The 26,676-nt window shown below is 42.8% G+C and overlaps 1 protein-coding gene across 12 annotated transcripts in view; it reads left to right on the forward strand.

Moving 5' to 3' along the window:
- Positions 1-24,263, forward strand: part of FGD3 (FYVE, RhoGEF and PH domain containing 3) — a 121,775-nt gene extending 97,512 nt beyond the window's left edge. For 8 of the 12 annotated variants that reach the window (XM_030500868.2, XM_030500874.1, XM_030500875.1 and 5 more), the window contains 5 exons: positions 237-299; positions 11,972-12,094; positions 13,525-13,677; positions 15,396-15,536; positions 22,010-24,263. In XM_030500868.2, coding sequence (XP_030356728.1) covers positions 237-299; positions 11,972-12,094; positions 13,525-13,677; positions 15,396-15,536; positions 22,010-22,234 — 705 coding nt within the window. In that variant the 3' untranslated portion in view covers positions 22,235-24,263. The remainder of the gene's footprint in view (positions 1-236; positions 300-11,971; positions 12,095-13,524; positions 13,678-15,395; positions 15,537-22,009) is intronic. The other 4 variants (XM_030500869.1, XM_030500879.2, XM_030500870.1 and 1 more) reach the window with 3 other exon arrangements.
- Positions 24,264-26,676: the final 2,413 nt, after the last annotated feature.

The following is a 26,676-nucleotide window of genomic DNA, read 5'->3' on the forward strand; positions in this document are numbered from 1 at the left end:
GCACAGGCTGCAGGGAAGAGCAGGCTTGGCAGTCCAGTGCCATCTGCAAAGTCACCTGTTTCATAGTCAACCCAGCACTGAAGGGTGGCTATGAACATGTGCAGTTAAAGTATATTCACAAGCAAATGGTTGAGGGGCTAGAAGCAAATGATGCCATGTTTTCTTTTTCAACATTTAATATCTGTTAGGAGGAATGTCCATGTTGAAACTGTTCTGTGTCATTCTGTTTCCCTCAGATAGCAAGCACCAGCTCGGTGGAATCGATGCCAGGAGCAGATGGTGGTGGTGCGTTTGGAGGGGTCAGTAATCTGAAGCTGATGCTTTGGGCAGAGTAGGGCGGCGGGTGGTTCTTTTTCTTTTGTAGCAGGAAAAAAACCCAGAACTACCTCAGTTTACTGGTGTGTATTCTGCTGTCTGTTGCTGCAGCTATGCTGTCCTTAACATCTTGGCTACGTTACACAGATACTTGCACAGTCTGCAGCAATAGTGCATTGAAATCCCCTTGTTGCAGATTAATGCTGCACGTGTGTGTGAACCTAGTTACGGGGTACCTAGCTCGAGGAAAGCTGACACTTTTGTCATGTTGGGGGGTTTCTGTTGTGGTTTTTGTTTGTTTGTTTTTAAATTCTGATATGGAACTACAGTGAATGCTGGGGGGAGGGTGGGCAAGGAGAGGCGAGGAAACCTCTCTTCTTAATACTGTCATATTGTGTAACTCGGGATCTCATCTCCAGAACTGGATTTTGATTAACACTTCTTTCATAGTGTGCTTTTCATGTTTCTGCCAATACAGAGGAGGAGATTATAGTACTTTCATACACCTCTGGCCTGTAAGTGATTGCCTGCTGCAAAAGCAAAATACGCTTTTAAAGGTATTCTTTCATTTTGCTGTGTACAACGCCTGGGACTGCTGCTGAGTCAAGCCAGAGGTTTTGAGTCCTTGATATGGTCTATCTTTTAGTGTTCTTATCTCTCCCTTCTAAAACGTATTCTGAGAATAACAGGTTTTTAGGAAATGCATTAGGGTCAGATGAGTTTACTGAAAAAAAATCCCCAAAAGAAGAAACAACAACCCCAAAACCCCTTACCTGTGGACACATACTACAGTATATATAGTATTAGCATGACGTTTTTAGTAACAAAGGAGCCACTCAGCAGACTCTTCCAGACCTCTGGCTTATTAAAAATAAGTGTTTGTAATTAGTGTGCTCCTTGCTATTTATTGTTTGTTCACACATCGTCTTTGCCCTAAGCAATTTTTTCTTTATTTGCAGTCAGTTGTGTGATTAGTGCCCCTGTTCATTGAGTTACTGATGCCCCAGTGAGCTGGCTACTTATTGAGAAAGATGGTTTATAGAGTATTTAAAAACAAACAGAAAAATTCTTGTTAGTCTTAAGTTTCTTAGGGAAATGTTAATTCTAGTTGTAATTAAATTTTAAAATATAGGTCTTCGTAGTTGATTATAAGCAGTTGTCAGTGATTTGCACAGTGTATCTGATACAGGAAGTGATTTTCCATAAGTTGTGTATTTAGAAAAAAAGATAATTCCTGAGATAGAACGAAGAATGAAGTTCATCAAAAAACACACAGCTGAAAATGTCCTGAATTGTGTAGTACTGATTCTGGGATCTCATTCTGCTGTATTGTAGCAAATGTATAACAGCAGCGTGAGCAATGAATTCAGATGTTACTTGCAGCTTTAGAAACTATTAATTTTTAATAATGACATCCCTTTAGAAACATCTCAGTGAGGGCATGAGAACAAGTACATTCTGTGCTTGACAACTTCCACGTGCAAACCACTTGGTGGTGATGGTGGTGAGCAAACTAACATCTCCTTCCTGTGGTTCTGCTGAGTGTGTTGAAGAGCCTTCTGGGGTTTCATCAGTGTTGCAGGTTAGCACAACCAGCCAGTGGAAACCTGCTGCAGGAAGTATAGTCTGCTTGCTCTACTGCATTGTGGTCCCTGTTTGCTGCACTGCACTGCTAGAACAACTTTTGCTTGACATTCTGCCTGCATGAGGAAGGTACAAGCCAGGGGAAGATTGTCTTGCATGTAACCTTGCATGTATGACATTGGTAAATAGAGAAACAAGCTAAACTATTTTGCTGCATTACAAAGTACAAAATAGACTGTATAACTTAATTTCTCACATATGATCAGCATTTTAGCTGAGGCCTATAGAGGGTGGAAGCAAGGGCGAATAGCCTGGGAGGAATACAGAGAAACTGTCGGGGAGCCAGAGATTAGGTTAGGAAAGTTAAAGCTCTGATAGAATGAAATCTGGCCAGGGACATCAAGGGCAACAAGAAAAGCCTCTATAGGTACGTTAGTGACAAAAGGAAGACAAGGGAAAATGTGGGCCCCTTCTGGAAGGAAATGGGAGACCTGGGACATGGAGAAGGCTGAGGTACTCAATTTGCCTCAGTCTTAACCAGCAAGAGCTCAAGCCACATCAAGCAAGTTGTAGAAGGCAAAGGCAGGGACTGGGAGAATAAAAAACTGTCCACTGTAGAAGAAGACTAGAGAGAACATCTAAGGAACCTGAAGGTGCACAAGTCCATGGGACCTGATGAGATACAGTGCCCTCAGAACCCGCAGATGTAGTTGCCAAGCCATTTTCCATCGTATTTGAGAAGTCATGGCAGACCGGTGAAGTTCCTGCTGACTGGAAAAGGAGAAATATAAGCCCCATTCTTAAAAAAGGAGGACAGGGGGAACTACAGGCTGGTCAGTCTTGCCTCAGTGCCTGGAAACATCATGGAGCAGGTCCTCGTGGAAACTGTGCTAAGGCACGTGGACAATAAGGGAGTGGTTGGTGACAGCCAACATGGCTTCACTAGGGGCAAATAGTGCCTGACAAATTTGGTGGCCTTCTGTGACGAGGCTACAGGGTTGGTGGGTAAAGGCAGAGCAACTGATGTCATCTGCCTGGACTCTACAAGGCATTTAGCACTGTCCCACACAACATCCTTGTCTCTAAACTGTAGAGGTATGGATTTGACAGGTGGACCACTCAGTGGATAAGGAATTGGCTTGGTAGAATCATAGAATCAACCAGGTTGGAAAAGACCTTTAAGATCATCAGGTGCAGCCACTACCCAGGATTGCCAAGACCACCACTAAACTATATCACTGAGGGCCCCATCTACATAGTTTTTGAACACTTCCAGGGACGGTGACACTTTCTTGGGCAGCCTGTTCCAATGCCTAATCACCATTTCGGTGAAGAAATTGTTCCTAATCTCCAGTCTAAACCTTCCCTGGCACAGCCTGGGGCCGTTTCCTCCTGTCCTGTCCATTGTTCCTTGGGAGAAGAGACTGACCCAACCTCACTACAACCTCCTGTCAGGTAGTTGTAGAGAGTGATAAGGTCCCCCTTGAGCCTTCTCTTCTAAACAACCTAGAACTAAAACCCCCAGCCATTCCTCATCACACTTATTCTCCAGGCCCTGCACCAGCTCCGTTGCCCTTCTCTGGACCTGCTCCAGCATCTCAATGTCTCTCTTGGAGTGAGGGGCCCGGAAATGAACACAGGGTTCGAGGTGCAGCCTCACCAATGCCCAGCACAGGGGGACAGTCACTGCCCTGGTCCTTCTGGCCACGCTATTTCTGATACAGGCCAAGATGCTGGTGGCTTCTTGGCTGCCTGGGCACAAGCTGCTCATGTTCAGCTCGATCAATCAGCACTCCCAGGTCCTTTCCCATGAGCAGTTTCCAGCCACTCTTCCCAAGCCTGGAGCATTGCAGGGGATTGTTGTGGCCCAAGTGCAGGAGCCGGCACTTTGCCTTGTTGAACCTCATACCACTAGCCACAGCCCATGGATCCGGCCTGTCCAGATCCCTCTGCAGAGCCTTCCTATACTCCAACAGATCAACATTCCCACCCAACTTGGTATCAGCTGCAAATTTACTGAGAGTGGCCTCGATCCTCTCATCCAGATCATCAATGAAGATATTAAACAACACTGGTCCTAACACTGAGCCCTGAGGGACACCACTAGTGGCTGATCTCCAACTAGGTGTGATGCCATTTACCACCACTCTTTGGGCTCAGCCATCCAGCCAGTTTCCAAGCCAGCGAAGAATCCTCCTGTCCAGGCCATGGGCGATGTCCTCCATTTGTCCAGGAGAAAATTGTGAGACAGTGTCAAATGCTTAAATCCAAATGCACAATGTCCATAGCCTTTCCCTCATCAACCAGGCAGGTCACCTTATTGTAGAAGGAGACCCTCTGGGACCTGCCCACTAGACCAGGATGGCTGATAGATGATTGAGAGTGGCTTAGAAAGCTCCTCTTCCAGCTCTTTCAGCATCCTTGGGTGGAACCCATCCGGCCTCATAGACTTGTGCACGTCTAAATGGAGCAGGAGGTTGCTAACCATTTCTTCCTCAATTATGGGGACTTCAATCAGCTCCCCATCTCTACCATCCAACTAAGGGAACTGAGTACCCTGTGGATGGCTGGTGTGACTATTAAAGACTGAGGTAAACGCAGCTTTATGTACCTCAGCCTTTTCCTCATCCTCAGTCACGAGGTTTCCCCTAGTATCCAGCAGAGGATGGAGGTTTTCCTTGGCCCTCCCGTTATTGCTAATATATTTGAAAAAGTACTTTTTATTATCTTTTATGGCAGTGGCCAGATTTAGTTCCATCTGTGCCTTTGCCTTTTTAACTTTCTGTCTACATAACCTAACAACATCCTTATACTTTTCATGGGGTAACAGTCCCTTCTTCCACAGGTGATACACTCTCTTTTCATGAGTTCCAGCACTATCTCCCTGTTCAGCCCCGCTGGTCTTTCCCGCGAGTTTGATTTTCAGCACATGGGTACCGCCCACTCCTGCACCTTAAGGATTTCATTCTTGAAGATTGTCCAGCCTTCCTGGACCCCTTTGTCCTTCAGTAATGTTTTTGAAGGAATTCTGCCAACCACCATCCTAAACAGGCCAAAGCCAGCCCTCCGGAAGTCTAAGGTGGATGTTTTGCTGACCTTCTTCCTGACTTCTCCAAGGACTGAAAATTCAATCATTTCATGATCACTTTGCCCAGGACGGCCTCAACCATCACTTCACCCACCAGTCCTTCTCTGTTTGCCAACAGCAAATCTAGCCAGGCATCTCCCCTAGTTGGCTCACTCACCACCTGGGTCAGGAAGTTATCTTCCACACCCTCCAAGAACTTTCTGGATTGTTTCTTCTCTGCTGTGTTGTACTTCCAGCAGACATCTGGTAGGTTGAAGTCCCCCACAAGAACAAGGGCAAGCGATGGTGAAACTTCTCCCATTTGTTTGAAGAACGCTTCATCCATAGCTTCATCCTGGCTGGGTGGTCTATAACAGACTCCTACCAGGATATCAGCTTGGTTGGCCTTCCCCGATCTTCACCCACAAACATTCAGTCTTCTCACTCACAAGACTGAGTTCAAGGCAGTCAATGCACTCCCTACCATAAAACGCAACCCCACCACCTCTCTTTCCTTGTCTGTCCCTTCTGAAGAGCCTGTAGCTGTCCATTGCAGCACTCCAATCATGTGAATCATCCCACCATGTTTCTGTGATGGTAATTATGTCATGATTTCCATGGAAGCACAATGGCTTCCAGTTCCTCCTGTTTGTTGCCCATGCTGTGGGCGTTGGCATAAATGCATTTAAGTTGCCCTGTGGATCTGGACTCCAGCAGTGGCATGCTGCCTCGTGGCTCATTTCTAGCAAGCCTGGTGTTATCCCTTTCCCCTTCAAACCTAGTTTAAAGCCCTCTCTATGAGCCCTGCTAGCTCTTGGGCTAGAATCGTTTTCACCTTTGGGACAGGCAGAGCCCATCTGCTGCCAGCAGGCCTGGTGCTGCGTAAACTGACCCATGGTCAAAACCCCCCAAATTCTGGTGCTGACACCAGTCATGGAGCCAGGAATTAATTAATGTGATTTTTCTTATGTAACCATTATCATTGTAACTGGCAGGAGGGATGAGAATGCTACTTGGGCTCCCAAACCCTGAGCCAGTCACCCCAATGCCCTGAAGTCCTTCTTGAGACCCCTCAGGCCTCTTGAAGAGATTTCTTTGTTGCCCACCTGGAAGACTAATAAAGGATAGTAGCCACAGGGCTGTACCAGATGAGTGAGTTTTCTGGTGATGTCCCTCATCCTGGCCCCAGGAGTGAGGCTGTGAGTCTGATCAGGCCGGCATATGAGGCCCTCTGTTCCCCTCAGGGTGGTCACATTGAAAGGGTGATCAACAGCTCGATGTCCAAGCGGAGATCAGTGATGAATGGAGTTTCTCAGGGGCTGGTATTGGGACTGGTGCTGTTCAACGTTTTTGTTGGCAACATGGACAGTGGGATCAAGCATCCTGAGCAAGTTTTCCAATGACACCAAGCTGTGTGGTGAGGTCGACACACAGGAGGGAAGGGATGGGATCCAGAGGGACCCGGACAGGCTGGAGAGGTGGCAACATGCAAACCTCATGGAGTTCAACAAGGCCAAGTGCAAGGTCCTGCCCCTTGGGATCAAGGCAGTCTCAATAACAAACACAGGCTGGGTGGAGAATGGACTGAGAGCATCCCTGAAGAGGACTTGGGGTACTTGGTTGACAGGAAGCTCCCCATGACTCTGCTTTAGTGTGCTCTTGAGCCCAGAACCCTCTGCTGGGCTGCACCCCCAGAGCATGAGCAGCAGGTTGAGAGAGGGGATTCTGCCCCTCAGCTGTGCTCTGGGGAGACCCCCCCTGCAGTCCTGATCCAGCTCTGGGGCAACAGCACAAGAGGGACGTGGAGTTGTTGGAGCAAGGGCAGAGGAGGCCACGGAGCTGCTGCGAGGGCTGGAGCAGCTCTGCTCTGGAGCCAGGCTGAGAGAGCTGGGCTGAGTCAGCCTGGACAAGAGAAGGCTCCTTAAGGGGAGGCCTTAGAGAAGCTCCCAGTGCCTAAAGGGGCTAAAAAGAAACCTGAAGAGGGGCTTTGGACAAGAGCCCATAAGGACAGGACAAGGGGGAATGGCTTTAACCTGACAGAGGGGAGATTGAGATGAAATTTTAGGCAGAAGTTCTTCCCTGTGAGGGTGCTGAGGCGCTGGCACAGGGTGCCCAGAGAAGCTGTGGCTGCCCCATCCCTGGCAGTGTTCAAGGCCAGGTTGGACACAGGAGCTTGGAGCAACCTGCTCTAGTGGAAGGTGTCCCTGCCTGTGGCAGGGGGTTAGAACTGGAGCTTGAAGGTCCCTTCCAGCACAAACCATTCTATGGTTCTGTGATTTCCAGAAGCGTCTGCTGATTTTCTGCCCTGTTGCGGGTGTCTCCAAATACGTAATTTGTAAATTGAAAATACACAGCAGTATAAGCATAATGAGAAGAAAAGTATTTGAAATGCCTTTGTTTCTCATGCATCTGCCTATAGAAGTGTCTCATGGTATGCTTTTATTGCATGTACAGCATTGAGGCCTCATTTCTACTTCCTGGCCCAGACAGAATGAAATATAAAGCAAGTCATAAACCATAGAACAACAGTCTCCTGAGCCCACGGGTTCTCTTGCTTTTCCTTCCAGCCCTTTGGTGTTTCCTCCCCCCTTTTCAGAAGCAAATGAAGGCACCAGTGGTTCACTAAGCAGGCCAGCCACAGGCCTTCACCTTGCAGTCACTTAGGTCTAGGTAGGAGTTGTACCTCCCATTGAGGTATATACTCTTCTTCCACCAAAATTTTAAAGTTGGAGGAAACTGTCAAGATTTAGAGAGTTAAATGCAACTGTAGGATAAAAGCACAGTAGTGGTCAAAACAACCCAGTCTGAAAGAAGTTATTGTAGATCCTGCCTCTGAACAGATTTTATGCAAGTGTTTTTTTGTGTCAGGTTCACCAGATTCAAAACAGAGCTGGGTACAGGAAGAAAGACGAGAAATATGACAATTATTCAAGTGCATTAACATCAAGATTAGTTGAAGATAGGGCAGCTTTGTACTTCCTTCATAACATACATCAATAGTAAATACTGTAGCTTGTGTAATAAAGGACACAGATGCAAAGTGACTGTTACATTTATCTTTGATGAACAAGGTTTGTAAATGACAATGCATGTCCTTGTTTTCTACAAAAGCCTCTCTTTTCAGATGGCGATAGGTAGAGTATGTGGCAAGGTCAACCTGAGACACTGCTGGGTGGGATTAGGAGGCTGCCCATGCAGCAAGGTCCCATGGTTTCACAGGGATGGAAAGCCAAGGACTGCTTAATTCTTCCCCAGTGTCAGCAGTTAAAAAATATAATACTGAATAAGTCTTTCTTATGTAATTGCTCATTGGAATTTGCCAAGTCATGAAGAAAATACATTTTCATTTTTATTATCTTTTCTACAATAGCAATGTTTCAAACTCTTGTGTTCTCACTGTATTCTCATGTTGAGAAATATTATGAAACATTTCTGGTATTCATCAAACACTAAAGGCCTCTTTATACAGGGCCTTTTTTGATTAATGGAGTTAGTATTAAACACTTATTGTATGCTACAGCAGAAGTTAAAATACAATGCTCTGAAAGAAAAGCTCGTGTGTAACTGTCATAACAAATCTTGGCCAATATAATACCTTTTCTGCTTTCTTTCCTTTGTTAAATATATAGGTTGTGTACATCTGCTAGTGAACACTGCCTAGGCTGTTTCACATTGAGAAGGAAGTCAAATACGGTATCCATTAGAGTGTTCAACTGGAGTCTTACCTGTGTTATAGAAACGTGCGTGTGGGTGATGATGGATATTCCTGTTGAAGTACAAAAAATTAACCAATTTCTATGTGAAGCAGTCCATTCAATTCGTGTTAGAGGAACTTCAGTATTTTTCCTGTGCAGGCATCTGTAGGTATCAGTTGAAAGCAAAAATTGGTTTTGTTTAGCATTCATCAGCGTTATCTTCCAGTCACATCTCACAAGGCTAAATGGTGCCTTCATTTACGCTCTTGCCGTTCCAGTAACACTAGTTGATGATGTTGCCATCAGAATCAAATGACTTGTTATGCTATATGCAAATTCTAGTAAGGAGAGAAAAAATAGGTTGACCAGTGAGGAAATCTGGTCTGATCTAAGAACTGAAGGGGAACCCATCCCTAGCCAGGGGAAGGAAAATCAGTCTTCTAAAACAATTAATAGCATTAGTATAAAAATCAGAGCGAGAAATGGCTGACCTTAGCTTATATATGTGATATAAATAACAAAGTTACTCTGTAGGTTGCTGATGATGAGTAAAAGCTTTTCAAATCATCTTAATTACATGCCTGCCTTGGAGCAGTCTGCTAGAGCCTGAGAGGAACATTTGTGCCGGTGATTCATCTGATGCATTGTTCGGTTAGTGTAATTCCAGTGGGACTGGTTGTGGAGATCAATGGCACGGACTCAGAGCATCTTCATGCAGCGAATCCCTTTATTGCCTATTGCTCCAGCTTTTATACCATTGTAGCAAAAGCTATTTTAAGCCTGTTGCTCTAACTTTTATACCAAGCTATTTTCAGCACATCATATTTAGTTCACACAATGTACTTTGTTTCGTCTTTAACTCTTTCTTCTTTGTCAAGGACACAGGGCCCGATCATCAAGGCGAAACTCAGTTAAGCCAAAATTATCTTGCCCCACAACTGGTTACATCTGGTTCTTCACAAGAAAAGTGAAATTCTGCACTCCGCTTTTGTGGCGGGAAGCCTCAGATTTGCAGGAATTCTGGTTTGCTGAGCAACTGGTATATGTGTGTATGGGGCTGTGGTGATTTTCCTGAATGAAAAAATCCATCTGGCTGTGCTTCCCCAAGCTGAATTCCAGTACATACTATGTACTTGTATACAAGTTTGAAACATTGCTATTGCAGCTATAGAAAAGATAATAAAAATAAAAAAAGCCAATCCAATTAAAAGTAATTAATTGTGGGTTTGGCGTGTAATGCCATTACAAGCCAGAGTGGTTTCAGCAGCTCTCCTGAAAAACAGTGTGCTTTCCTCTGTACCCAGAGAGGCTGAAAGATGGGAGAGAGGTGTCAGCTTATAAAACTGGTATTTTATTTTTCTTAATTGGCCTGAAACCCTGTTTTAGTGACTTCTGCAGGTTAGACATAACCACTGAGGTGAGAGTTTAGAGTGAGTGGCAGGATTTCCCTAATGCTGGTGCCACCAGCCTCTGCTCAGTGTAATTGCTGCTGCCTTTCCTCCCACCCCCACATGCCCACATCCTGTGTTAAAGAAAAGCTTTGAAGAAGGGGAAATTTGTTGAGCAAATTGTTCTCTCTCAAGTGGATTTAAGCTGTGAGTTGGTATGCACTAGTGCTTTAAAGGGGAGGGGGGGTTGTCAAGAAGTCCAGAATCTGTGTAACATACAAAGGTCCTGTCCTCACCTGGTTGATCTTCAGAAAAACTGTAAAATGTCTCTTGTCTTTTGACTTAGAGGAAATGTTTCTTCTTCCAGTAGTATGTTAAATGATCGTGTCAAGCAAGCAAAAATGAAGAGTTACCAAACCTCTTCTCATGAAGGAGTTGTGCCAGAGGAACATGATGCAGCCAAGTCCTTGGGACACGTGTCTCCATGCAGACACTGCCTGGCTGGGGGTGCCACAGGCTTCCCACAGGGAGCTACTGTTCCCTTGCACACAGCCATCCTGACTAGGAAGAAAGAATGGTATTTATTTATTTAACAAAGAGAACAAAACAGGGGGTCTGCTCGAAGTTGTCTGTGAAACTGTATTTTTGTGAACTGCACAGTGTGATGTTCATGGTCTTCAGTTTATCAGAAAATTGTACAATTGTCCGGAGCCAGGCTGAGAGAGCTGGGCTGGTTCAGCCTGGGGAAGAGAAGGCTCCTGAAGGGGAGACCTTAGAGCAGCTCCCTTTGCCTAACAGGGCTACAAGAAACCTGGAGAGGGGCTTTGGACAAGGGCCTGTAGGGACAGGCCAAGGGGAATGGCTTTAACCTGACAGAGGGAAGATTGAGATGAGCTCTTAGGCAGAAGTTCTTCCCTGTGAGGGTGCTGAGGCGCTGGCACAGGGTGCCCAGAGAAGCTGTGGCTGCCCCATCCCTGGCAGTGTTCAAGGCCAGGTTGGACACAGGGGCTCGGAGCAACCTGCTCTAGTGGAAGGTGTCCCTGCCCGTGGCAGGGGGTTGGAACTGGATGAGCTTTAAGGTCCCTTTCAACACAAACCACTGTGTGATTCTGTGAGTGACTTTATGTACTAGCTTAGGTGCTTAGCTTAAGAGGCTGAACTTGCTTGGCTATCTAGACAGATGATAGAAAGTGTCTGCTGCCCAGAGCAGTTGATAGTAGGTCCTTGGTGTGGGTGTCCCTGTTGTCCTGTGTAGCTTTATATTGATCATGGGCTGGGAGAGAGCCTAAAGAAACTCCTAATTTAAGCATTTGAAGTTGGGTGGTGCAGAAATCCACTGTCAGTACCGTTCACTTCTTCAGTCAAGCCATTTTCCCCAAAATCTTCACGTTTCCTCCCCATGAACAGAAGAGCACAACACACGAAGTTAACAGCATTTACCTTGCTTAACCAAGTCATGTTACAGCAGGGGGGAAGAAGTGAGCGCTGGGAGAAAAGCTGCTCTTGAGAAGCCCACATAGAATCATAGAATAGTTTGGGTTGGAAGGGACCTTCGAAGATCATCCAGTTCAACCCCCCTGCAATGAGCAGGGACATCTTCAACTAGATCAGGTTGCCAGTTCCTCTTCCTCCTTACCAACGGGCAGTGGAGATGAAGTTGCTCAATGGCAGGAAGGGCACAGGCGGGCAGAGAAGGACGTGAGGAATTGGCTTTAGCAACCTCAGGTCACATAATGCCACCCCAGAACCACCCAGTGGCTGGACCATCCACCCACCACACACCATCAGCAGAGTTGACGGGAATTCTTATCTAAAAAGGTGTGAAACCCACAAGGCTCCTAGTCAGCAGGAGAACTCTAGGAGTTGATTTGCAATCTTTAAAGAGAAAAGAAAAAATCACAGAATTGTACTTTTCATTTCAGAGTGATTCCTGTAGGAAATCTTCCAAGTCCAAGCGAGACAAGGAGAAACAGGCTTGCAAGAGCTGCAGTGAAAGCTTCAACTCCATCACTAAAAGGCGGCACCACTGTAAGCAGTGTGGAGCAGTAAGTATCAGGATGCACTAAGCTCTTTGGGTTCTTCTGCTGAGACTGTTGAAGAGATTTGTTAAATGTTTTTCAGTGCAGGAACTAAAAGATGTTCTGGTTCATGTCAGGTCATTGACAGCAGATCTTTCCACTTGCTTTACTCCCTGGCATCAGGGGAAAAAAGAGCAAAACTCTGGTGGAAGGGGTCTAGTCTGTGCTGGTTTAAAGGCAAATACAGTGCCTCCATTGATAAAAGGAAAGGTAGTGCCTTCCCTGGGGATGTGTGTGTATCTGGGGAGGGAGCTGTCCACTATATTTCATGAGCGGAAACAGAATGGTCTTCTGACAGCCTTACTTCATAAAGCAGCTCTTTCTAGGATGAACAGTGAGCGTACAATATTAAAGATGGTTGGGTTCCTCTTCCCCTAAAGCAGAGTTGTCAAGAATTGCTTGTGCCAAAGTTGTTTCATCCTGCTTGAAAAGTCATAAAAAACCAGTCCTGGAGATTCAAAGCCAGGTTACTGAAGGTACTTGGCCACCCCTCCCCAGTGCCATTCACTGACAGCTTAATTCTTGGGGGTTTTTCTCTGCAAATCACCACAGCCAAAATGAGGTTGATTTCTGTAAATATGACTTGAAACCTGCCTGCTATGACTTCACTTGCACAGTTTAGTGTTCCTAATGTAACTAGTACAGAATAATGTTACTTAAATACCATTATTCATTTGAACTACAGATAAATTTTCAGCTGAAGAGAGACACCTAAGTGTGTAATTAAGATTCTTTAAAGAAACCTCCGTTCCAGCAGTTGAAATAAAATTACTGTGGAGGAGACACTTTTTGCATTGGGGTTGGGATTTTCAACCTTCTCGGTTTGTTTTTATTAATAATTACTAAAATCATGAAATACATTTCTGGAGGTTTAAAATATTGCAAATATTAGCTTCCCCCATGGCCAGAGAGATAGCAAGAATTACATTATTAATAATCTGCTGTTAAACAGTGGTTGGTTATGCCATGTTTAGTGATGTGGCAATGGCATTCAAATTAAAGAAGTTAATTCGTGAAGTGTCAGCCACCTTTACTCTCAGAATCAGTCCTTCCTAGACCATTGGATGATTGGCATTAACAAGCACTAATTGCTTTGTCAACCTAAGCCCCTTTGGACTCATAAAGGCTTATAAGAAAAGAAAAACAAACTTGCATGATGTTAATCATAAAGTATTTCCCAAAAGGCATGTGTTTTCTTTAATTAGATATATTGGTACACAGTGTGGGATCACAAAACCATTGATTATTAATGGAGGTAAATAAAGTAAATAAATATTCGATTGGTCTCTTTTATGCTTACATTAGTTTTCTGGATTTTACTTTAATGTCAACTATTCTGCAAGTCACTTTCTTTGTGTTTTAATGATTTCTAATAAAGCACCATCTTTCTGATACAGGTGATCTGTGCAAAATGCTCTGAGTTTAAACCACTTGCAGATAACAACCGTCATAATCGAGTGTGTAAAGAGTGTTTTCTGCAGTTACCAGCAAGCCCTTGCAGCCCTGGAGTGGAAGCAGTGGGAGAACACAAGAAACGACTAGCTGCAGAGGTACAGAATTTAGCTAAGAAACTTATGGTGTGCCAGCTGCTTGAGTCTTTCATGGGCCACCTTGAGAAAAAGGTTTTTATTTTACCTGTGAAATACAGCCAGAAGTCACTGCATGTGTAAAAGAGGGCATTCATCTCAATTGGAAGTGGACACACAGGGACATTGGGTTCTTGAAAGAGCCACTGACACACTGAGAACTTAGCTTCATTGAAAACCATCCTTCCCTCTGATGTGCTGACATGCACCGCACTGCTTTGAGCACTGCATGGAAAATGGGGGAACAGTTGCAGCCTATACTGAAAAACATCTTATCTTGAAAAACATCTTTCTGGAAGCCACCCCTCAGAGCCATTAGACTGCTCCTAGACCTGTTATATTCCTTAGCAGAACCAAACTACATGGACTATAGCTAGACTGAGCAGGAAATGGAAACCTGCCAGTGCATATCCAGAGCTCCTGTTGTAAATGCTTTCTCAAATAGCCTTCTTAGACCCTGCCCCCTGCTTCCCAGCATGTCATATTTTTTTCCAGGCTACTAAATGTACCTATGCAGGTAAAATTACACCAGAGTGAACCCTGCTGCTCAGGTGCTTTGTACCCAAACACATCCAGAATCTCAGGAATACCAAGTGGGGTAGAGTTACAAATGCACATTGCCCTTTCCTGAACTGCCACGTCTGCAGAGCACTGACAAGATTCTGGATCCATTAAAAACTGCAAATATAAACTACATTATATACAGATACACAAGTTATGCCTATAGATGATGAGCACTTAATATGCTCATAGTATAGTCTGTGATAGCTCATGATAAATTTCATAGCACTGTTTCAACAGAGCTGTTTGCCTGAAAAGTGAAAACCTGCAGCTACCTGGCCGAGAGCTCTGTTAACCTGAAAACCAAAAAGCAAACCAGGGAAACATGACCTGTGGCTTGACTCAAGAAAGCACATTATAGCAAAATGTTGTAAAAACCCAAGAAAAAGAGTAATTTTGCTGTCGTATGCTCAGGCTTATAGCCGCCTGCTCAATCTTCAAAGGAGCAGAAAAAATGTAAGAAAGTGGGTGTATAAAAAAGAAAGATCAGAGCCGGTCTTTTCCTTCCCTCCTATTTACATTAAACTTTCTTAGCAAGCTTAATAACAGCTGAGGAGATATTGCCATTTTACAGATGTTATTAGTAGATGCCAGAAATCCCCAGGAGACTTCTGTGCAAAGTCTAATGTGAGCAGGAATTTTGTTTTTCTTTTCTTTCTGTCAGAAGACAAAAAATCTCTTTCAATCTTTCTTTGCCCTAGTGCTCTGATTTGGTTCCTGTCTCTCTGCATCCAAACAAGAGTGTCTGTTAATACACCTTTTGCATTAATATGAATTCATCCCCCAGCCTACTTTGATAATCAAGAAAATAGCTGCATCATCTTCATCACCATTCTCAGAGTACTTGGCAGAGGTGGAATTTAACTTCATGTCCGCTGGGAACTAGTTCAGCATCTGCCTCTATTACATGGAATTGTGCAGTTTTTTGATAGTATATAATAATGATTAAGCTTGTGTTCACTTATGTGCTGTCCAGCATTTGCCCTATGGTAGTATTTGACTCTGGGCAATTTAAATTAAGTATGCTTTATACTTAATTCTTGAAGCATTTTGCCCACGTAAGCATCAATGGAAATAAATAGCTCTCTTCTTTTTTCTTTTTTTTTTCCCCTTTCCTCCAGAAGCAAAGCATCTTGGCAGCTGAAAACAGCCTCTTCAGCAGCTACCTCCAGTTCCTTGAAAAAGGGAAGACTTGGTGCAAAATGTGGGTGACCATCCCCAAGACTGAACCTCTTGTTCTGTATCTGCAAGGGAGTAGCCAGGTAAAATGGCATTTGTGGATAACACAGAGCAAAAAGAAAAGAGCATTAAGTTTAAATATGTCAAGCTGGGAAATAGGTCAAAGGATTTGGCTTGGTTTCAACAACAAAAATGAACTTGATATTCTGAACATATAGCTCAAAGCCTCAGAGATTTCAGATCCTTGTTATCTGCAGTTACTGCTGATGTGGTATGAGCAAATGTTTAAGCTCATTGCTTTTCTTTTCAAGTTTTTAACCAAAAAGGACAAAACAAGGTTAATGTGGTTGTGTTTTGGGGCATTTTAGAGGTTTCTGACAGGTGTGTTCAAAGGTTTTATTAGGGAAAGCACTTCCTGGTAAGATGTATAGAGCTACAAAGCAGTCTTGAGTATTGCAATTGCTGGTCCAAGCTTTTCTGGTTTTTTAAACCTAGTGCAAGGTTGAGAGGGTGGAAGATTTCCTGGAAATGTAGATGTTGTTCGGCCTCAAAAATGGACTGTGTTTGGTAAAGCTCCTTGTCAGAGCATCATGGAATTTTATCTTTACTTGGAATAATCACTGTAATAAGTGGGTTTGGTTTTTTTAAAGTGTGCTGTTGAAGCTAACTAGCATTTGTGTGTGATGAAAGTCAAGGGATAGAAATATCTGTATCCAAGATAGCATATCCAAAATAGAGATAACAGTCATGCTTCCTTAGTGCTGAAGGTAACGAATGACAATGCCGAAATGAGATTCCCCATACCCAATTTTGTATTTGGTGTTTGACACGTTTATATAGAGCTTTGCTTCATCTCCTGGGTGGGATGGAAGAAGAAACGGGTCCAAATTCAGGCTAATCTGCTGCAGTAGTCATGATGTGAAGGGTTTATCTGCATGGCTGTAGCAAGGAACAGTCTGGGAGCTAAATATTACTCATCATTTTATAAAGCTATTCAAACTAAAGCTTACCCTGTAGCAAATGTTCAACAAGAAGAACACGTCTTTAAAAGTGCGCTACTTTTGCTGCTTGTCAGCAAGAACACCTCTGGATTTAAAGAAGCATGTGTGATGTTTTATGCAGAGTGCTTGAAGAGTCTCAGAGCTTAAATGTGGAGCTCCAGACGCAGCCCACTTGGCTTCGTCTGGGATTCACACCCCACACTGGGTAAGATTCCAATTCATTCCGCAGGCAATGGGCTGCCTGGCTTCTCTCCTACTAAACAGGAGATGCATGACTGAAATTACCAGTTGAAGAAGCAAATGGCTTCAGACAAAGCACTGAGATGAATGCAGCAAACCCAATCTTCAGATCTCTCTGGAGTCAGAGTCTGGGGAAAGGAAAAAAGCTTTAAAAAGCAAAGCAGAGAGAATGGCTTCACTGCAGAACTTTTCAACTGATGTGAAAGCTGTGCCTCAGCAACGGACCAGCACAAGCTCTATATCCCATACAAATGAAGCCAGTGTCTCACACAGAGGCAAGCTTGGGGAAGGTGAGTGGGAATAGAGGGAAGACATCTAAATTTTTGGCCTTCCTCATGCAGGAGCAACGTATGTCATCTAAGAGATGACTGGCAGGAGGAGCTGAGAGGAAGAAACCCCTCTTACATGGTATGACCTAGGAAGATACTTTCTCCTAGTGCCCAATCAATTGTTGCAAACTTTGTACTGTAGGACAGTACAAATTATCACCCATGGGATATAAATCAGCTGTATTTAAAGCACAGCAGAATGCTGCTTAGTTCTCCAGCCCCCCTCCTGATAGTTATGAAAAGTCAGGGTTGGAAGCTGTGGGAGCTTCTTTGCTTCAGGTACTATGTTGTTTGCTCAATGTCTTGCCAAATTTGATCTTGAGTGTCTGTTGATATTATTAGTAAGATCCTATTTTTTAGGGTGAAAGGGTGCCTTTGACACTGATTGTTGATTTTATGACAGTCAAATTTAGTGGGTAGTGTCCTCAACTATTTTAGGTGTGAGATAAATCTCCCAGTAAAGCAGGGAAAAAAGCATATAGGACAAGGTTGATTTATGAATAACTAAGCCAAGATTTACTATCAGGAATCAGCAGTTGCAGGCTGAGACTATAAAGAACAAAAATTAATCCCTTCTTTAAGGGCTTACCATTCCCACTTGTATACTTTCTTCCATTTGCATCCAACTGAAGGAGAAAATTACAAAGCAAATCCCATTCTTTGGTATTAACCCAAGTTAACTCACGTGCTTGAATGTTACTTTCCCAGGCATTGTTTTATTTTGTAAAACCACCTCGAAGCATCTCACAAACCTCTTTAGGCCTGCAAAGAAGCATAAAAGTTTCAGTACCTAAAGAGGAGGGGCCTCTTGGGAATAATATTGCCAAAAATGGTATTAAAGGTCTTCAGACACAGGCCAAGTAAAGCATGACTGCAGGAGTTTGAAAGCTGGGGGATTGTTTTTTAAAAAAACAGAAAGAGTAGGTGCTTCTTGGGAGGAAGGAGTAAACCAAAGTGAATCTGGAGCTTCTGATGCAGTAAAAGCCCTGACAGCTTTTGTCCTCTGCACTCCCAGCCCTCACACCGAAGATGTGCAGATGGAAATACAACTCACAGGCTTTAAAGTAGCAAGAAAACTGCTCTTTTGCTTTAGATCCTTGTTCCAGCAGAATTAATTAATCTGTTGAGTGTTCACAGTTTAAGTAAGTCTTGCAAAAGGCAATAAGGATAAAATTCACAGCTTATTTAGATATGGAAATCATACCGATTTTATCTGTCCTCAGACTGAGCAGAGCTTATGCAGCTGTTTTTCCATTGGAAATATAAGCAAAGACCACCTCAAGCTTAACGACCAGGGTTATTATAGACATTAGTCTGTCTTTCCAAGAGCTCACCTGGAGCTTCTGCCCCTGTTGGCCTTGTGAATTATGCAGCTACCACCACAGCTCTGGCATTAACCTACACCTGATGGAGAAATGAAGAATTAGGGAGTCCCAGATAGCTAGAAAAGCAATGAATTTTGGAGAAATATGGAGAGTAAATCTAGACTAGTGAGAGCTAGTGTATGTAATAATCACCAGGTTTGATCCAAGAGAAAATTGTGCTTTCTGGAGAAAAATCTTTTATTAATGATGTAAATGTGATTTACTCCTAGAAAATACGGGAATAGCTGAGTTTGAAGTTGAGCTCAGGGTTTTAGAGAAGTATTTTTTGGGCTTGTCTGTTGACTCTGTTTAGATCAACATTGGTTAGGGCCAAAGCTTTCATTGGCCCTGTACAAAACTCAGCCTCACCTTTTTCAGGGTCCTGCAGAGCTTTGCATCTTGGCACACCATTGTATCACAAAATCACAGATTGGTTCACATTGGACCTTAAAGCTCATCCAGTTCCAACCCCCTGCCATGGGCAGGTACACCTTCCACTAGACCAGGTTGCTCACACCTGATTTTGCTATTCCCAATATCCAGGTAAACTAGACCTACGGTGTTTCTGGTACCTAGGCACTGCTGGCCTTGTGAGGGTCTGCTTCCCAAAGAGTGCCCAAAGCTTCCCCTTGAACTATCTCTGAAGCCTGCCCGTGTCTAGCATCTCTGGTGTCCTCCTAACCACTAGTGAAATCTGGCTCTCCATCATGGTGCTGTTAATTTGACAGTTCCTCATTGTTACTTGTTAAGTCCAGTGGTTTTTCATGGTCTGTTCAGTGAGTTTGATGTCAGGCTAGGGACTAGTGACCTTCCAAAATATCTTTTCTAAGATGAACATTGTGTCACATGTGTCTGAAATTGAGATTAGATCGTAAGTGGGTAGAGAGTGGAATTTGGATAGAAAAAACAGGTATTTTCTAAGCCTTCTCAAAAGTAGGAGGGGAAGATGGTCCATCAGTGGGTAGCTGTTGTTCAGTGTATTTGTGTGAGAGAGCTTATATGCTGCAGAGAGTTGTGCAGTGCAGGAGGCATGTCTGTATGGAGAGGGGCATGAAATAGAACTGCCCATATATGTGTTGTAATGGCTGTAATAGAGAAATAAATAAATGCTGCTGTGATTATCTAGATAAATAACTCGTTATATGATGCTGCTTAGAGTCATGATGAGTGCACAATGCTTGTGATTACTGACAGTGTTACACATCCAGTAGATTTTTGTATGTCACTCACTATCTCAGGAAAAGAAATGAAATCAACCCTAAACCAAAGCTCTCCTCAGGACTGGGGAGTTTGGTTTGATAGGATACCAATACCATGCAACCCTAGTATACTGCATACACAAATATAAAAAAAAAAAACCCACCACAAGTAAACCAGCCAAATCCAGTATGCTTTTAAAATGGAATGTGAAATTCGTCTCTCTCTAAGGCCTGTAAATCCTACTGAAGCACTCAGTGTAGGGCCTGAATTCCTTGTGCGTGCAGAATAACCCCTGTATTTGCTGGCCTCCAGGTAGGAGGGGAAGGGCTCAGTAGCAGAGGGAATCCAGAGGTGCTTGTGGTGCTGAGATCTGGTCTGAGTGTGTGGTGTGAGGCTGTGCTTCACCTTTGTGTGTCAGCAGTGCAGCTGTTCAGAGATAATTGAAATCCCTTCCTTTTGGATCAGGCAGGTACACAGAAAGTCGCAAAGGCATCATATTAAGAAAAGGGAGGAAGCAAGACCAAAGGCAGGCTGCTTAATTTGCCTGTGTCTGCACATGTTGGGTAGGTGTAACATGTACAGTTCAAACATCAATTTTCTCTTAGACTGCACTTCTTGGCTACAAACAATATCATTTTCCATTGTCATGGACAACCTCCAGTTTTACATGTGGCAAGTCCTAGTGCCTGTTTTTCTAAACCAAGTTCAGTGAAGCAGGCATGGTTGAGCTTGCATGTGCTCTTGCGCATTTTGTGTTCATGAGTCCCATGCTTGTTTGCTTTAGCACTGCCACGTATGCAGGTCTGCAGCTGCTCATGTTTGAACCCCTGCATGTGCAGACCTCTCTGTTCATACTGATGGCTGTGGTGATCTAGAGATTGTACGCTGCTTGTAAAACAACTGCTTACACTCAAATAGGAACTGAATTCTTCAGTGTTTGGCCTAAAGCTGCAGTAAATCTCCTTGAATAGTGCTTGGTCTTCAAGAGATGGGATCTGGCATTTTTGCATAACAATAAGAAGGAAGCCTGTATTGATTTAATAAAATGGGTAGACACATTTTTGACTGGGTAGTTTTTACCCTTTGGTTAATGTATGTGTTTGCACTGATGGGAGCAGTTCTGAAACTTGAATTACTTCAGTCTAAGGGTTAGAAAAAAGAATTTTTTTTGTTTGTTTGTTTGGCATTGTTCTCAGAGCTGTGGTCCCCTTCCAGACTTACCAAGTCATCTGCATTCCGTATGGAGTGACAAAAGAACAGCTTTGCCACCTCTTTGTGGGATGCCTTGTTAACTTTGGTATGAGGCTGCTACACAAGTAGCTGCTACACAAGTAGCTGCTACAAGAGGCAACAGCTTCTTACAAATACCACAGCTTGAGTGGTTTATACCTCAGTTTGGGGACCTACCTTTGAAACTGCTTTGCTGGCATCAGCTGAAATGAGTTGCTTGGTGATGGCATAGTCTGCCTTGCTGAAGTACACCTTTCCTGAAGGCTTAGAGGAGTTGGTTGATGCTCGAAATCTGACTGTTGGAGACCTGTATCACTCCTTAGGTCTTTGGGTTAATTTGGCCTTTAAGGGCTGTTCAAGAATCTGAGCTTCAACTTCCTTGACAACTGTGAAAAGCAGCATAATTAACCCAAGACCTTCTGAGAAGATTCACCAATTTATTTAAAAGCTGAAATTTTCTTTTATTGCAGTCTCTTCCCTGGTGGTTGTATTTGTGTCTCTCAGTGTCCCACTCTGCTTGTCTCTTTTTAACCAATCCTGCAAATGTCCCTTGAAGTTCAAAAGGGACCACGCTGACCTATTCTCAGCTGGATACAATTGCCTGTACCTAATGCAAAGGGTTTTTTTGTAAAAAACAGCATGCATAAGTTGTCTGTGAAATTATATGATGAAAAGCCCCAGCCATGCCACTGCTGGATCTATATTCGTACTGTGAAAGAGAACTTGTTAAATAAGAATAATACAGCACCAATAACTCTTTGCCTTTTGTTGTTCAAAGTTAAGCAGTCAATATAGCCTCTTCTCTGTGTTCTGTGCTACAGTCCTGCCTGAGGAGCTGACCATACATGGCTCTGGAACTGCATTCTTGTGCTGTTTGAGGTGTGTGCGTGCTGGCTCTGCAGGCGCTGGCACGAGGGGTTGTCAGCTGGCCACACACATGGGATGCTCCGGTGCCAGGGGAGCTTGGTGTAGCTGCTGCGCCTGAGGCTGTGACTGGTGACCGTGCCCCGGGTGTGGTGTAACACATCTCCAGCCACATTTTACTACTTCAGAGCGAGTTTGGAACTGTTCGAAATAGGCTTTTCTTTAATCCCACTGGGAGGAAATCTTTTGTCCCTGCACAGCAGACCTCCGCTCCTCTCATTTCATGTACCATTTGTTGCTGAGTTCTTACATTTGTTCTCTTCTTTAGGATGGACGGAGCCCACGTCCTATTCCTCTGCCTGGATACGAAGTCAGTTTACCAGGTTCTGGTGAGAAGTTTGAAGTAAAGCATATCTTTAAGCTTTGCCAGTCCCAGCAAACTCTATATTTCAGTGCGGAAGATGAAGAACTGCAGATGAAATGGATGGAAATTCTCACCAAAGCAGCCAAAGGGGAAACTGAAGATACAGCTGAAGGGCTCAGCAACCCATAGAGCAAGTTTCATTTAGTTTCTTTCCTACATGCTATAAACCATCATCACTTGAATTTAGTATTCATGGCACTTTGGAATCTGTATGGCTTTATATTTTCATGTGTCTGCATAGGAAATTCAGTGGTTTCTCTCCTTTTATTGTACATTTTTCACATGCAGTAATTATCTGGCATATATTATGTTAAAGGAAAAGGTAGCTGTAGTTGTTGGTGGTGTCAATGCTGGTTTTAAAACAAAAGACAAGGAGAAAAGCATTAATTTTATCAAAGGTAATGGAAAACCATTGGTCTCTCGTTTTCCTAAATGTATATTTTCCAGTCCTTTTGATTGCTGTTTAGTGCAGGATGTGTATAGTCTGTGATTAGTTCTATAAATGCTGCCTTTTAAGTTAAATGTTGTAAAGGCTTGTGCTGGCCACTGACATTCCATTTTCTGTCCTCTCACTCCTGGTAAAAGGTCTTTGTGAAGTGTGAGCAATGTACTGAATATTTTCCCTTTGCTAAAACTACATCTCTGCTATTTTGAGATGACCTGTTCCCAAGACAAATACCATGGAAGGGACTTCTAAAAATAACTGCAGACTGTGCAGAAGAGAACATTAAGAAGACTCATTGATTTTAAGCATTTATAGTATTGTTTTGTTTTCTTTTGAAACCAATACCTTCCTTCCTTCTATTTGAACCCATTTTAATGTAAGTGAACAAACGTTTTATACTGCAAACTGGGTTATGATCAATAAACAAGAACATTTTTAGTACACACAGTACAAAAAGGTGACTTTTTTGTTGTATTAGTTAATTTAAAAGTGACCTAGGATTTATTTATATAATTTGTAAATAATGTTTCATAAGTATTTTAAGAATTTTTTAAAGATCTCAGCTTAACAGGATTTAGTGCTTAGAATAAGAGATATTTGTATCAACTGAATTTGTAATTTAATTTTCCTGTTCACCTGTATTTGTCTCATTTTCAAACTTAAGTGCTTATCTATTTAAATAAAAATTAATTCAGTTAACTCCTGAGCCAGATTTCCAAGGCACAGCAAGCTTTAGGTCAACATTTAATATAGGTTTAAAGAAAGAAAAAAGAAAAAGAAGGCATATCTGTTCCCAGTGGTAGTAAGCATGTAGTACTGAGAAAAATGAAATAAAATCTGTCACAGTACTGTATTTTTAAATGGTTTGGTTTAACTTTTGTTTCCTCTTCAGCCTTCTACATGTTCTCATATTGGTAGGAACAAAGAGCTACTCCATACAGATGGACTTTGTTAGGAGTGTTGAAAGTTGGTGATCTGCATCAGCCAGTACTTTTATTACCTGTGGAAAAGGATTTGGTTTTTTCCTTGTTCGGGGTTTGCTGGGGTTTTTCATGTAAGTGTCATAAATAATGTACCTGAAGTCCATGATGCTGAAAATGAGAAGCCATGTATTTAATCAGCTATTGATGCTCACACCTTCCCCCTCCTCCCTGCCTGCACCCCAACGATCAGTTGCCATGAAAGGGGTTTCTTGCAGAGTAATTTTTACCATATAGTTCATGAAAAGGAATTATTTTCAGTGTATGCTATTTCCTCCCCCAAGCTTCCCTGACAACATAGTAATGTAGAATGCTTGCCTTGAAAATGTGCTTGTTCTAGAGTATTTCTGGTTTGGGGGTTGGTTGCGGAGTTTGGGGTTGGGTTTTGTTTGGTTTGTGGGGGGTTTTTTTGTTGTTGTTTTAAAGTTTTTCCTGTATTACTCCACATGCTTGGGTCTTTTTCTTTGTTACCAAGAGAGAAATGGGAAGGGAAAATGGTAAACCAAAACAAAACAAATGCATCTTAATAATCTTTCTTTTCCTATTTTTATTAACCAAAACTTTAGAACACCTTTTTCAATTTGTCTGCATTTTATTCTTTTTTTAAAACTATGTCAGAATACATCTAACCATTTTCTATTCCTCTGGTCACCTTTTTATAATAAAAATAAAAAGTATTTGTATTGTACCTGCGGTGTTAACATAGGATGATGGCACCCAGGGGCATTTGTGTCACAGGTCTCCTGCAGCCGCTTTATTTCCAGCACGTCTCCACTTTGGGGGACATGGAAAAGAACCTGCCTGGGGAATCCTTGCTTTATGACTGATTGAGACCTTTTATAGTTTAAACCCAGCAACTTAAACCTTGTCAAAAACTAACACAGGTTGCGGCATGAAAATGCTTAGCCTAGAGACTAAACTGAAGCAATTAATGGTGTGACACACTGGGATCCAGGTCCCTCAATCATGGTCAGGAGTATGACTGTTGTCCGCATCAGTGACACTTCTTCAATATACACTACCATCTTCTTTCAAAACCTGATTTAGCTCCTGGTGAAGCTGAAAGAAAAGCCTCTGTTGACCACAGTGGCAACTGCACTGTATTGGAGTAAGACAACTCTCATCCTTTTTGAGGCGTAATTCAGGCTTTGGATTATTCTTTCCTGTTCTTGGGGCATGTGTGTGTCTTTTACATAAACAAATTCAGTGATAGGAAGGTTGAGAACGTGATCCTGGAGACATCTTTCAAAGCATCTGAATGCACAGCTTTTAAGAATACAGGGAATAATCACTTCATACTTGCTTCAATCCTGGTTAATTCACATATCCTGTGGCCTCAAGGAAATAAGCTACTTTTTTCTTCTCCCTTTTTTTTTTTCCCCTAAATCTGTGAACACGAAACAAGGCCCGAGGTGATGTCAGTCTAGTTCACATGAACATAAACAGGCATGCCAATATTGCAGTCAGCTGAGCCAAGCAGTGATCCCTGAGCTTCTAAAATCTGCATTATCCCCATTTAGTTCTGTAGCTGTGCACTCAAAGTATAAACCTCAGTTGGTCCCTGGCTGGCAAATGGATGGGGCTTAGGAGTGCTCTGGGAAAAGCATCAGTAAATGTTTCCTCTCGTGCATGCTCTTCCCTGCACACATGAATTTGATTACTGTCAGGATGCTGGTTATATGTGGCTGTAGTCAGCCTCATTCTTATTCTCTGTTGATGAAACAAGAATATTTTATTTAAATAACTTTTCAAATGAAGAGTTGCAACTGAGAAACTCATATTGGTCAGTGGGATGAGGGAGATGTTGATCGGTCTTCAGTGTTGGAAAGCAAAAGATCCTGCAAAGACAGATAGCTTAGTGGGATATCTCCACTGCTGTCCGCAGACCAGTGCAAAGCATGAGTAAAAACCTCTGAAGTACTGGAACTAGTGTAAGACATGATTCAAATAAACTTCAAAGGCATTTGGCTCTAACGAGCTTAATTCTTAGTTTTAAACATTACTTTTTGTAGTATCATTTCTGTCTGTAGTATCTCACAGATCTATCGGATGTGTACTCACTCCCACAAATAACTGCATATGCGGAAGAGGGGAAATTGTGCTGTAGCTATTGTATTCATATAGAACAGATAAATATAGCACAGAAACCTTCCAATGCTTTCTCTGATCATTGCACGGGTGTTTTGTTGGCTTTGCATAGAGTTTGAAAATAGCATGTCAATTCAGACCAACAAATGGCATTTGCAGGAACCCAGAGGTGTATCTGGCATGTTTGTCTCTGAGAGCCACATGAAATATAAAGAAAAGCTTCTTACAGATCAATGACATGAATGGCTCAGTCGTATGTAACTGTGTCGCTCAGAGGGGAGTGATGTAAATGTCAGGATTTTTTCTAATGGTTTCAGATAGGAGAAGGAGATCTCCTATTTCTTGTAGAGGACTCTGGATTTCCAGCATTTTGGCTGTTAATGGAAAAGAACTTATGTCAAATTATAAAGCTAAAAGTGTCATTTTATTCTGAAAGAACTATGCTACATTGGTTTTGGTCCAACTCTGAAACAAACAGAATATCTTTCTTCATTTATTTGGTTTGCCTAAAGAAAAAAGACAATCAAGTCATCAGTTTATCAGGCACAAAGTGAGCTCCAAGACATGAAGAGATAAATATTATTTTTAGTTGCTCTTACTCACAGGAAAGGCAGCATTACTTGTTTCTTGTTCTTCGGGATGAAGTAACAAAAGGTGAGGGGATTTACTTGTCTGGTTTGCATTCTAACATAGTTCCCAGAAAGAGCTGCTCAGCAATACTGAAACTGTAGATTAAAGTCGGTGGTTAACCTCTCTGACAGCTGCTTCACTTCCCTCCTTGCCTTTCACCAGCAGCATGGAACATTTAGCTGCTAAATATACGTGACTGCATATCCTGTAAACAAGCACCTTCCCTTTTTACTCACCTACCATTTCTCTTTTTCTGTGCTTCGGTCCATATGGGGCATGGCAAGGTTTATCTCTAGGTTGTGCTTTTGTCTGGGTTTTTATCTTGGAGGAGTTGAATGAGTGCATTTTGCTGTAAAATGAAATAGTGATAAAACAGGCTTTTCAGAAAGCAGTTGCTGGCTGTCCTCACAGATGCTGTGTGATCTGTG

This window comes from Strigops habroptila, chromosome 11, assembly GCF_004027225.2.
Source record: "Strigops habroptila isolate Jane chromosome 11, bStrHab1.2.pri, whole genome shotgun sequence".
Taxonomy (NCBI): domain Eukaryota; kingdom Metazoa; phylum Chordata; class Aves; order Psittaciformes; family Psittacidae; genus Strigops; species Strigops habroptila.